Source organism: Psammomys obesus, unplaced genomic scaffold, assembly GCF_907164565.1.
Source record: "Psammomys obesus unplaced genomic scaffold, mPsaObe1.curated_primary_1811, whole genome shotgun sequence".
Taxonomy (NCBI): Eukaryota; Metazoa; Chordata; class Mammalia; order Rodentia; family Muridae; genus Psammomys; species Psammomys obesus.
The window spans coordinates 7,375,584-7,388,746 of NW_026585797.1; the positions used below are offsets into that span (position 1 = coordinate 7,375,584).

Sequence of the window (13,163 nt, forward strand, 5' to 3'; positions counted from 1 at the left end):
GCCCCAGGCCCGCTCCACTGCATGCCCAATGCCCCAGGCCCGCTCCACTGCATGCCCAATGTCCCCATCGCTTTAACTGATGCACACACACAACTTCCTCATCTAGTCTCTGGAGTTGCTGTCTTGTTTAATATTCTTTTAAAAAAGATTTACTTTGTTTTATGTAGATAAGTGTTTGCCTTATGTGTACCACATGTGTGCCTGGTACCATCAGATGTCAGAAGAAGCCATCAAGTTCCCTAAAGCTGGACTTACAGATGGTTGTGAGTCACCCACGTGGGTGACTGTGGACAACCAGCCAGTGCTCTTAGCCACTGAGCCATCTCTGCAGCCCTCTTCTCTATTCTTAACAAATTCAGATCGTGAAGCCACTGCTAAGTGTGTCTCACAGAGCTTCTGCTATGTGGCGCTTGGTATAAAGGAACTGCTACCCCACAAACCCAAGATTTAGATATTATTATTCTTTGATTTCAGACCAGGAAGCTGAGACTTAAGGATTAAGCTATTGATTCAAGTTTCAGAGCTGTGAGAGATCACGTTTGTCTCTTTGGTGGCCTCTGTGCTGTAACAGAGCTCTGGTCTATTTTCTTTCCCATTCGAGCCTTTCTGGAGCTCAGACTCAAATGCATCTTCCATTCTCACCATTCACTGTGACCTGCACACTGCCTCAGGGGTGGGCTCGCATGCAGGAGTTACACCCTCCGCACAGGTTCATAGCTCTTTTCTCTCCCAGTCTCCAACTGGGAAACACTGTGTTTCCCCTGCTTTTTTTGAGTAGAAGCAAGGATGATGAAGCAGGCCTTACCAGCCTAGAGGCAGCTCTCAGCCTTTTCAGGGGAGAGTCTGGTCAAACCTAATGAGCAATGTGGTTTCCTTTGTGGATGCCATCTGGAGCGGGGGAAACAGAGCTGACAGGACTAAGCAAATGTGGGGTGAGGTGTGCTTGAGTGAGTGAGCAACCAACTCAGCGATTAAGGGGACCAGAATGAGAGGCCAGTTCTTCTGTTTCCTGACCCATCAATGCTAACCTCGACCAGACAGAACTGCTTTAACTTCTTAAGCTCCTGAGCAGCCAGACATACAGTGGTAGTTTGTAAGTAATATATACCAAACCAACAACGAAATCTGTATGTTTCCTTCTCCCTTTTCCCCAGACTGCTGGGAAAAGTTAGATCATATTCTGCAAGGCAGTGTACCAGCTATTGACAAGGTGGACCTAGCAGACAGGAGACGCGCACTCTGTCAAGCCTCCTGACCTTAGCCTCTGCTTTTTGTGGTGGTGAAGAGTCAGGGATGCTCTGGATGGAGCCTCATTCCTTCTTCCTGTGCCCCCAGGCTGGTACAACCGTCTCTACATCAACTTCACTTTGCATCGTCATATCTTCTTCTTCTTGCTCCAAACCTATTTCCCTGCCACCCTGATGGTCATGCTGTCCTGGGTGTCCTTCTGGATCGACCACAGAGCTGTGCCTGCCAGAGTTTCACTGGGTAAAAGTATTTGATAAGGTGTGGTAGGATGATTTTGGTTTGGTTTGTTTTTTTTCAGATGACCACTAGGTCATGAAGAATTAAAGCCATGGTCTGGGCATGGTGGCTCCATAATGTAATTCCAGCACTTGGGGAGGGCTGGAGGACTCTAAGTTTGAAGCTAACTTGGGCTATTTAGAGACTTTTTTTTTTTTTTTTTTTGTAAAATAAAAAGTAAAGTAAGTCTTAGAAGTCTTAACTGATGAGCTTGTGGGTCAAAAGTGGACTTTGCTGCCTCTTGCCTACTCGGTCCTCATCAAGTCTGAGGTACCATATTGTGAAAACCTGGGGAACTAAGATCAGACTGCAGACTGCCTCAGTCCACACAGGTAGAGCCAATGTGAGGTATGGCCTTTATGCGGCAGTTCGAGAGTGCAGCACTAGAGTAGATAAATGATTGTAGCAAATGTAGAAGAGCTGTTCTGTAAATCCCAAAACCTTGCTGGTGTGGCTAGCTGAGGCTGGAAGTGGGCTGCAAGATGCGGTTCCCAGAGTGAGGGCTGGGTTCCTTCAGACTTGCTGGCTCTGAGCGCTGCAATTTGGATAAAGCCACGTAGACCCGATGAACATGAGGCAGTCCACGGAGGTCAACACTGGACAGAGCTTAATAATGTGGTGTAGCCAAGTAGAGCAGTGCTTATTCCTTCAGAGGTGTCCTTGACTTACTGTTTTTAATTCTACACCACACGCGGTCCCTTATGAGGCACGGCCTTGTCAGCTACATAACAGAAAATCAGACTCCTGAGGTGACTGAAAATGGGGAGCTGGCTGGAAGGGGTGAGTCAGGGAAGGGCTGATTGTTAGGGAGAAGCCTCACTCACACGCCCACTGGGTGGAGATACATCCGGGGAAACTCTCACTCTGTTTAAGAGACAGAATATAAAATTGTGACTGTGGGATGGGGACACAGGTCTGGGTGGGTCGGCAGCTGAACTAAGATGGTTTTACAGGCATCATGACAGTGCTGACCATGTCCACCATCATCACGGGCGTGAACGCCTCCATGCCCAGAGTGTCCTACATCCGGGCCGTGGACATCTACCTCTGGGTCAGCTTCGTGTTTGTGTTCCTGTCCGTGCTGGAGTACGCGGCTGTCAACTACCTGACCACAGCACAGGAGCAGAAGGAAAGGAAGTTTCGAGAGAAGGTGAGGAGACTTCCTTTCTTTTCTCTTGTTAGCTGGGGCTGGTATCTGGACGAGAATGTGTTTTTTGGTGGGTAGGGACAGTGAGGAGGGGCCAGTACCTGTGGAAATGTGAGGTGTGGATGGCAAAGTGTGAGCAATTTCCTTCTTGCCCTCCTCCGATAGAAACTGTGGGCAGGAAAGAGGCTTTTTCAGTGATCTGTGGTAGCTTTTGCACCCCTCAGCGTTTGCCAATAGCAAGTGTATCAACAAACAGGCAGGAGACACAGCAGGTGCCACCATCTAGAACTCCAACTCTTAGATATGCAACTGATTCTTTTTCATACAATACAGTTTAATCATGGTTTCCCCTTCCCCAGTTCCCCCTGGGTCCTCCCCACCTCCCTACCATCCCAACTTCATATTCTGTTTCTCTCTCTCTTGTTAAAAAAAAAAGTAGGAAACCAAGAAACACTCCCCAAATTGGAAACTGTAATATATAAACATAAGTCCAGTAAGACAAGAGAGCGAGGGCGAGAAGAGACAAAGGTGATTTTTTTCTTCACTGGTGGGTGTCAGTTACAGCTAGCTTCTTGGATAGGGGTAGGAACCCGTGTCTGCTCCCCGCTCTCGGTGCTGGGACCCCATCTGACTTGAATGTGTGCAGGCTTTGTACATGCTGCCACAGTCTCTGTGAGCTCACCTGTGCATCTCAGTCCTTTTCTGCCTGGAAGACACAGTTTGCTTAAAATCCATCACCTCTGGCTTTTACAGTCTCCCCTCCTTCTCTCTTCCACATAGATCCCTGAACCTGAGGGGTGAGGTTTGATGAAGAGATCCCATTTAGGCCTGAGTGTTCCAAAGCCTCTCACTCTGTACATTGTCCAGCTGTGAGTCTTTATGTTAATTACTGTCTACTTCAAGAAGAAGGCTCTCTGATGACCCTGAGTGGTCACTGATCTATGGTATAGCAGAATGTCTTTAGGACTCACTCTATCATGTTCCTTTAGCAGAATCATAGTATTTGTTTTTAAAATTTTTAATTTTATTTGAAGATTTGTTTATTATGTATACAGTGTTCTGCCTGCATGTATGCCTGCACACAGAAGATGGCACCAGATCTCATTATAGATGGCTATGAGCCACGATGTGGTTGCTGGGAATTGAACTCAGGACCTCTGAAAGAGCAGACAGTGCTCTTAGCCTCTGAGCCATCTCTCCAGCCCTGATTCTTCATCAGTATTTGGTTTTAACCTAGGCCCATGGTCTGTCTAGTTTCAGGTTCCTGGTCACTGTAGCAGTGTCAGGTATGGGTAGAGAGTGGGCCTTAAGCCCATCCAATCAGAAAGCAGGTGGATACTCTTTATTCTGGTGCCACTCCTGCACCAGCCCTGCTGGCAGCTCAGCGTTGTAGGTCACAGGCTTTCAGCTGGGTTGATGATTATCTTCTCTGGTAGCGTGCAGAATACCTTCCAATAACATGAGTGCAGGTCCACAGGAATGACACTTCTGGTTAGGCATCAGGAAGACTCCTCCATGCTCTACGAGATAGGTAACTGTTATCTTCAGCAATAGCGTCTTACCATCCAGTCGTAGAAAGCAACCAAAAGCCTTGGCAATAGCCTGTGTGTGATGTTTGGGGTTTCTATGGGGCCTCTTTGTCTGAAGACTTGAAAAGATGGATCCGTTCCTGGTACTGGTTTGATTTGTTGGCATAAGATGTCTAGTTGGAGCATTTTCTCCCTTATTACTTGGTGACTCCATTTAGATTCTGTATATATATATATATATATATATTCTATACATGTATGTATGTATATAACTTTGGAAACTTCTACAACAGTAGGTTTCCATGTGATTTTTCAAAGACAATTACTGTTAGTTGTCCCTGCCTCCATTCCCTTCTTTTCTCCTACCCTCTCCCTATTTTAATCTTATCGAGTTTCCTCTTTGTCTCTCCATAAAACTGTGTTCTAGTTCCCCTTCTTTGGGAGATCCTCTCGTTACTAAGTCCCTAACCTCTGTGGTTACTCAGATTGTGGCACATATTAAAGGCCTAAAAAGCTAACATCCACATATAAGAGAAAACATACAATATTTGTCTTTTTGGTCTGGCTTACCTCACTCAGGATGATTTTTTTTTTTTTTTAGCTCTACACATTTTTCTGCCATTTTTATAATTTCATTTTTCTTAACAGCTGGATTGTCCATTGTGTAAATGTATCACATTTTCATTATCTTTATCAGTTGATGGACATCTAGGTTATTTCCAGTTTTTGGCTGTTACAAATAGAGCAGCAAAGAGCACAGAGGATCAAGTGTCTCTATAATAGAATGTAGAGTCTTCTGGATATATGTCTAGGAGTGGTATAGCTGGATCTTAAGGTATTTCTAGTCCCAGATTCCTGAGAAATGGCAACACTGATTTTCATAGTGGCTGTGCAAGCTTGCACTCCCATCAGCAGTGGGAGTGACTAGCCTGTTCACCATTCCCAGCTTCCTTGCCAGCATGAGCTGTCATTTTGTTTATTTTTTTAAATGACTTTTTATTTTATATGCATTGGCATTTTGCCTGAATGTATGTCTGTGTGAAGGTGTCAGATCCTCTGGAAATGGAGGCAGACTGTTGTGAGCTGCCAGGAGGGTACTGGGAACCAAATCTGGGTCCTCTGGAAAAGCAGCCAGTGCTCTCAACCGCTGAGCCATCCATAATAGCTCCTGTTATTTCTTTAATTGATTTTAAGCATTCTTACTGAGGTAAAGTGAAATTGCAAAGCAGTTTTGCATTTCCCTGATGGCCAAGGACATTGAACATTTAAGTGTTTCATCTTTTGAAAACTCTCTGCTTAATTCTGTACCTCATTTTAAAAATTGGCTTGTCTTCTTGATGTTCAGGTTTTTTTAAAGTTTTTTTTTAATGTATTCCAGATATCAACCTTTTATCAGATATATAGTTGATAAAGATCTTTTCCCATTCTGTAGCCTGCTGCTTCTTCCAAATGATGGTATCCTTGATGGCTTCATGAGGTCCATTTCCTAATTGTTCTTAGTGCCTGTGCTGTTGGTGTCCTGTTTAGAAAGTCCTTTCTTGTGCTAGTGAGTTCAAGCCTAATTCTCGCTTTCTCTTCTATCAGATTCAGGTTGAAGGTCTTATGTTGAAGTCTTGATCCATTTAGAGTAGAGCTTTATGCAGGGTCATCTGTCTGGGTCTATTTACATTCTTCTACACGTGGCCACGTGGTTTGCCAGCTTCAATTGCCAAAGATGCTGTCTCTTCTCCAGTGTATGCTTTTGGTTTCTTCATTAAACATAGGTATCCATAAGTGTGTAGACTTGTGCCTGGTCTTCAATTCTAGTCCATTGATCCACATGCCACACACCACACCACACACACACACACACACACACACACGTAGCTTTGTACTCCTGTAATCCGGGATGGTGATACCTCCAGTAGTTCTTTTATTATTCAAGATTGTTTTAGTTATCCTGCTTGTTTGTTTCCACATGAAGTGAAATCTGATTTTTTAGTATCTGTGAAGAATCCCGTTGGAATTTTGATGGAGTTTGTGTTGAACTATTGAATTTTCTTAGGGATGGCCACTTTTACTGTATAAATCCTACTGAACCATGAGCATGGGTGATCTTCCCATCTTCTGAAAGCTTCTTCAATATCTTAAAGTTTTTATTACACAAGTTTTTCCCTTGCTTGGTTAGAGTTATCTCAAAAACAACAACAACAACAACAACAACAAACTTTAAGGCTATTTTGAAAGGTCCTGTTTCCCTGATTTCCTTCTCAGTCTTTCATTTGTATATGTATATAGGAAAGCTGCTGGTTTTTTTGTGTCAACTCTGTATCCTGCTACTTTGCTGAAAGAATTTATTAGCTGTAGAAGTTTCCTGATGTAGTCTTTGATATATAGTTGATATATAGTTGATAAAGATCTAATCTGCAAATAAGGACACTTTGACTTCTCCCCTTTCTGTGTGTATCTTGATCTGTCGATTGTCTTGTTATTCTGGTTAAGACTTCAACTATTATACTGAGAAGGTATAGAGAGTGAACAACCTGTCGTGTTCTTGATTTTAGTGGAATTGTTTTAAATTCTCTGTTTAGGTTGATGCTAGCTATTTGCTGTAAATTGCCTTTATTATGTTGAGGTATGTTTCTTGTCCCTAATCTTTCCAGGACTTTTATTATGAAGGGATGCTTTTGCTTAAGGTAGCCAGGGAGTCAACAGCAAGTTGATCAATAGTTGCCAACTAGGGGTTAAATCTCCACTCCCACCCTTTCTTATTTACAGGAAAATGGACACAGAAGGAATGCTCACAATAAGAACCTGGCATTGTAACCAGGAGTGATTTCTAGCAGCCTTTAGACTTGCCCATCACCCTGAGAAGTGGCCTTTCTCTTCCTCCAAATACACTAGGTTGCTCTTCACCACCAAGCCATCACTCCAGCGCCATCTAAGGACTTTTTAAGTAGTCTTTCTTTCTTAGATTTATTTATGTGTTTGAGTGTTTTACACCTGTGTATGTATGTCCACCACGCACATGCCTGGTAACTGAGGAGGTCAGAAGAGCATGTCAGATGTCCTGGAACTGAAATTATCGACCTGTCAACTATTGTGAGTGCTGGTCTTTGAACCTAGGTCTTCTGCAAGAATAGCAAGGCCTCTTAACCACTGAACCATCTCTTTGCCCCCTATTTAAATACTTTTGCTCGATAATCCTTCATTTTTCTATTTTAAAAAACAAAACCTTCATCTAACTGTGTTCAGCTACTACTTTGCGAACAGTCTAACAGTCACAGTGCTTCTCTTGTGGGCCAGCAGGAAGATATTTGTCTCCCCACCACCTGCCCTCCAGCAACTGTGCTTTTCAGCCTTTTGCTGGTTCAGTTGGGTTGTTTTGAAATGCATCATAAGGGTTCTGGAGGCAGCATAGCAAGTAGAGCATTTCCCGTGACAGTAAGAGGACCTGAGTCCACGCATGCCTGTAGCTCCAGTGCTGGGGACAGGAGGCAGATGGACTGAGGTAGCCTGTTGCCATCCAGCCTAGCCAAGAGAGTGAGCTTCAGGTTCCATGAGAGAACCTGCTTCAAAAAACAAGGCGGGGGCTGGAGAGATGACTCCAGAGTGTGCACCGCTCTTGTAGATGACTAGAGGGCAGCTACAACTACCCGCAACTCCTGCCTCAGTGGGCACTTGTCACACCAATATACCCACATACAGATGCACAGCATACAGATAATTAATCGTAATACTAAGAATAAAGGGCCTGGTGTGGCCACCCACATCTTGAAAACCCAGTACTTGGGAAGCAGAGGCAGGTGGATCTCGGTGTTGTAGGCCAGTCTGATCCACACAGTGAGTTCCAGGCTGGCCACATGCTACATAGTGAGCCTTGTCTCAAAATGAGTGAGTAGGTGAGTGAATGAATGAGGTAGAGACTAACACAAGAAGATACTTAACATCCTCCTCTGGCCTCTGTGTTCACAAGTTTTCCACCACCACATACAAATTAATTCATTATTTTAAAATTCAGTGCAGGCACCATAACCCCCAACTCTTTCATTATTTATTTATTTATTTATTTATTTGTTTGTTTGTTTGTTTGTTTGTAAAGAGGCAGGGTCTCTCACAAATAGCCCACGCTGGCTCAAACTTGTGGTCTGTCTGCCTGTTTCCGGAATGCTGGGATTACATATATGTGCCACTGTGCCCACTTACGACCCTTAACTCTTATGCAAATGCAACTTTGAAATAAGGACACTCTTTGCTTTAAGTTTTTTCATTGCTGGGGACAGAACAACTGAGAACCTTGCACCTACCAGGTAAGTGCTCTGCTACTGAGGGCATCTCCAGCCTTTCCTAATCTTTCTTTCCTTTTTTCGTGGTTCATGAACACTGAGGTGGATCCCAGCACAGAATGCAAAGATTTCAAGTCCTGGCCTAAGTGCTCATGGCTTAGGAAGAGGACTTGTGAGAATTCTCTGGTTGCACAGAGAGCTCCATGTCAAACAAAACACGCAAAATAAATCCGGGGCTAGACTTGCTTCCTGGCTTCAGGAGAACTGGGTAGCACCCGGTCTCAGTTTTTACCTCTGAGGCTGGGCCGGATCAGTGGGTCTCAATTCTGGCTGCACAGTTGTTGTCCTGGGAAGACAAAACACAGACACGCCCACACAAATGCCTCCCCCCCGCCCCCCCGCTCCCCCCCGCCCACACACAGAGTCTACTTGCAGCAGATAGTTAGCCCATGGCAGACCAAAGTACAGGTGCCACCAAAGTCAAACTTGCTGGAGTAATGTTTTACTGGGATTAATTACAGGAATGTGGAGGAGGGGTCACTCATGGGGGCAGAAACGACTCAAGGACAGCTGCATCACTAAAGCCACCTCATGAGTGACAGGTCACAAGAGCTGGGCCCCTCTAGGGTACCAGGCAGCCTGCAGCCAGCTCAGTGGGTTGGAAAACGTCTTTTCCAGGTGTTCCGCTTAGTCGGCGCCTCTTGAAGGCAGCTAGGTTGGTCTTTGTTTTTTTCCTCCCCAGGCACTTCCTGGGATCTCTGCTTCTTTCCTGGAGCTCGGTTTGTGTCAGACTCCTCTTCTGCTTGGCTTGTCAGTGGTCTTCACTGCTCTTATACCCAGGAGGGAGGGGGTGCTCAGTTTCAGGAACTTCCTGAAATTGTTGTAACGTGTTTATTTCTTGTCTTAACAAGCTGCCCTGCAGGATGACATGTTTCAGTTGTGAGGAAATTGCAGAATAGTTTGGAAGTTTAAAGCTAGCCTGGAATGGATCTGAGAGTGGCCCTAATGTGCAGCGAGAGTAGAGAATTACTGTACTCAGTGCTCTCTGAACTCCTTATATCTCTGGACACCGGAGTAGAATGGGTCTCTGTGACTAGGCCAGCTCCCTTCCCATCTTCAAGATCTAACTGAGCCCTTTCTGTTTGCTGCCTGTAGTTTCCATGCATGTGTGGAATGCTTCACTCGAGAACCATGATGCTGGATGGAAGCTACAGTGAATCTGAGGCTAATAGCCTGGCTGGCTACCCACGAAGCCATATTCTGCCAGAAGAAGAAAGGCAAGACAAAATAGTGGTTCATTTGGCTCTCAACAGTGAATTGACATCCTCCAGAAAGAAAGGCTTTCTCAAAGGCCAAGTGGGGCTTTACATCTTCCAGAATACCCACGCCATTGACAAGTACTCCAGGCTGATATTTCCAGCCTCATATATATTTTTCAACCTTATTTATTGGTCAGTGTTTTCCTAGGGATTCCAAGGCTGTGTCTAGGAAAGGGCATGGACATTCCTTGAAGGATATATGGACTCAGTGAGCACACTTCCTACACCAGCCAAGTAGCTCTTCCTGGCTTGAAGGAGCCGGGGACCTCCAGCTGCCCTCACCTCGTCTTCATGGGTCTTTTCCTAGTTCATGCTATTCCACGTCACACTTTTGACGTCTCAGAAAAGACTCAAATGCCTCCAGATGTCCTGAGATGCTCAGTATGGGAAGAAGACAATGAATGACAAGCCAAGGGGGCATTCTGGGTAAGAAACCGGATGCAAAAATCTGTGAATTTACCCAGTTGGATTAAGTGCCTACATGGGAAGGAAAAAAAACCTCCCAGAACGGAGACAGGAAGTGATCTGGCCTACACAAAACTGGCAACTGACATGATCTTATAAATGCTAGAGGAAATTATTCTTTTCCCTATTCATTCAATCATTCATTAAACACTCAGTCCCCCGCCCTGTGCCTAGAACTGTGGAAATGAGCGAGTAGTCTTTCCCTTTCTTGAGCTTCTCTAAGCTATGCTCATTCTACACACACAATGTATTTCTGCTTCCGCCTCATACACCCACAGACCCTTCCTGTTTCCTGGTGTTTTTACTCTATGTAAGAAAGCATTTCCAGGCTCTCGCGAGACTGGGAAGCCGGCTCAGCGTTTCTCCCCTGAGACATTGTTGTGCCCAATTTGGGAGATCCCCAAAGGACCTCCACCAGTCGAGTCCATTGCAAAACACGGGAGGATCTTATCCACAGCTGGAGCTGGACTCTCACAGACACCAAGGCATTGGCATCCAGCTGAGAGCCCCGAGCTGAGCTCCAGACTGTGGGTGATTTAGAGGTCCCGGTCCCTCCAACACGCCCAAAGCAGAGGAGTGTAGCCTGGCAACCTTCTATTGGTAATACAGAAAAGGGGGTGCTGCATTTCAACACTGTTTGCTATGGAAAAGTGCCAGGACCATGAACAGTTCTGGCTTTCTTTGTTCTGTTTGCTGGGGGGTGGGAGTGGGGGTGGGTGAGGGGAAACAGTTGACCTTGGGCTTTGGTCTGGTCCTGCGCTGGCCTTGGGTTTCAGTCCTGAACTGCTAGACGGCTGCTAGGGGAAAGGGGCGATTATCTCCAGGAGCGAGGCCATCCAGGCCGGTTTCCAGGCAACAGAACCTCTCATGAGCAGCAAGGTCAGCCCTTCCCAGCAGCTGGCTGCATCTGCCCAGAAGCAGCAAGGTCAACTGGCCTGACAGGTTTTAAACTTTTTAGCTCAGCACCCCAAAAATTTAGCTTTTAATTCTTTTGGTCGCACAATATCCTTCTGGAATGAACTGAGGGCGGAGAATAACAGGACTTGAGCACTGGAGAAAGCACAGGTCCTGGAGAGACTGGGACCTGGGTCTAGTTAGATAGCCCCTCACTTCCTGTCTCAGATTCATCCCTTTCCTCCTCAGCAAAGCAGTGTCCTTAATCACCATCACTACCATTATCTCTGTGTTCAAGTCCAGACCCCACCCCAGGGATGCTACCTACCAAGCAGAAGGGTCCTACACTCTAGGGTGACTCTGCCCCCCCCTTACTTCTTCTCTCACCTTCCTTCCTTCCTTCCTTCCTTCCTTCCTTCCTTCCTTCCTTCCTTCCTTCCTTCCTCTTCTCTCTCTTTTCTTTATTTTTCTTTCTTTTCTTTTTTCTCTGTGTAGCCCAGGGTGTCCTGGACTCACTTTGTAGACCAGGCTGGCCTACTCACAGAGATCCACCTGCCTCTGCCTCCCAGAGTGCTGGGATTAAAGGTGTGTGCCACTGCACCTGGCTCCTCCTGCCCACGACTTCTTACTTCTTCAAGTGTGGGTCTTTCTTCTACTGCAGCTGAGTCAGAGCTAAGAAGGTAACCTGACTTATTTAGCTGACACTAAATTGTGGTGGGAGATTGCTAGAAAATATAAGAAAATCTCTATCAAAATTTTGGGTGGTATAAAGGATATGATTTTGATATGAAGTTCTTCCTTTAGGTCAGAGCTTCTGGGGTCAGAAGGTTTTGGGTGTTTGGGTATTTGTTTGGAGGAGCAGGAGGGAATGTCTCCCTTCGGATCCTTGCTTACTGAAGGACAGTGCTTTGCCTTTTCTCACTGTCCTCAGCAGCTTCCTGTAATGGGCTGGGTATCTAGTCAAGAGTAGAAAAATGATCCACCAAGGAGGGCAACACCTTCCTTCAAATTAAGTAAGTTTTGGCTTTAGAGTCTGCCCCACAGCATGTGACCCTAGGACAGGAGTTGGTTCTGAGGAGCAGGCACACAGACACACCAGAAACTTCCATGAATTCCAAGCCAGGGAGGGGCCTGCTGTAGCTACCTGATCTCAGCATCATTGGCCCCCACAGCCCCGCTCCTTCTCCAGAATCTCTCCGTGCTCTGCTTCCTCCATTCCCTAATGTACATCTCTGTCAACTGGGTCCAAGAGTTCCAGCAGTCCCTGGACCAGGCTGAAGATTGGCCATCTTCAGCCACCCACCTTGACCTCAGCTGTGGCTTCTAGCCCAACAGTTCCAAGGCTGTGTGATAAAGCAGGACCCAGCAGCCTCAGCCAGGCCAGCCGAAGAACCACCGCAACGTGCAAGTTCAGCAAGCGTCCGGGGCTATCCTGAGATTTAAGAATTCTCTAGAATAATGACTCTCAACCCCCTAGTGCTGTGACCCCTTGACACAGTTCTTCATGTTGGAGTGACATCCCCAACCATAAAATTATTTTTGTTGCTACTTTGTAACTGTAATTTTGCTACTGTTATGGAGCATAATAAAAATATCTGATACAGGGCTGGAGAGATGGCTCAGCTGGTAAGAGCACAGTCTGCTCTTCCAAAGGTTCTGAGTTCAATTCCCAGCAACCACATGGCAGCTCACAACCATCTGTACTGGAATCTGATGCCCTCTTCTGGCATGCAGACATACATGCAGACAGAACACTCATGCATAAAATAATAAAATATTTAAATATATATACCTGATACGCAGGATCTCTGATATACGACCCCTATGAAAGGGTCATTTGATCTTCAAAGGGGGTCACGACCACAGGTTGAGAACCAATGTTCTAGGTGGCCTCACAGAGCGCGGAAGAGCCATTGTCTTCATGGCCGCAATTTATTATTCTAGTATAAACTGGAGTCAACAAAGAGAAGACGTGCACAGGAGGGTGGGGAGGCAGATGCAGAACTCTGAGTCGTCTCTC

The 13,163-nt window shown here is 45.7% G+C and overlaps 1 protein-coding gene across 1 annotated transcript in view; it reads left to right on the plus strand.

The window, feature by feature from the left end:
- The window catches only part of Gabrr2 (gamma-aminobutyric acid type A receptor subunit rho2), a 31,545-nt gene extending 21,613 nt beyond the window's left edge, over positions 1-9,932 (plus strand). Inside the window, exons 7-9 of the mRNA XM_055599428.1 lie at positions 1,336-1,488; positions 2,478-2,674; positions 9,621-9,932. Coding sequence (XP_055455403.1) covers positions 1,336-1,488; positions 2,478-2,674; positions 9,621-9,932 — 662 coding nt within the window. The remainder of the gene's footprint in view (positions 1-1,335; positions 1,489-2,477; positions 2,675-9,620) is intronic.
- Positions 9,933-13,163: the final 3,231 nt, after the last annotated feature.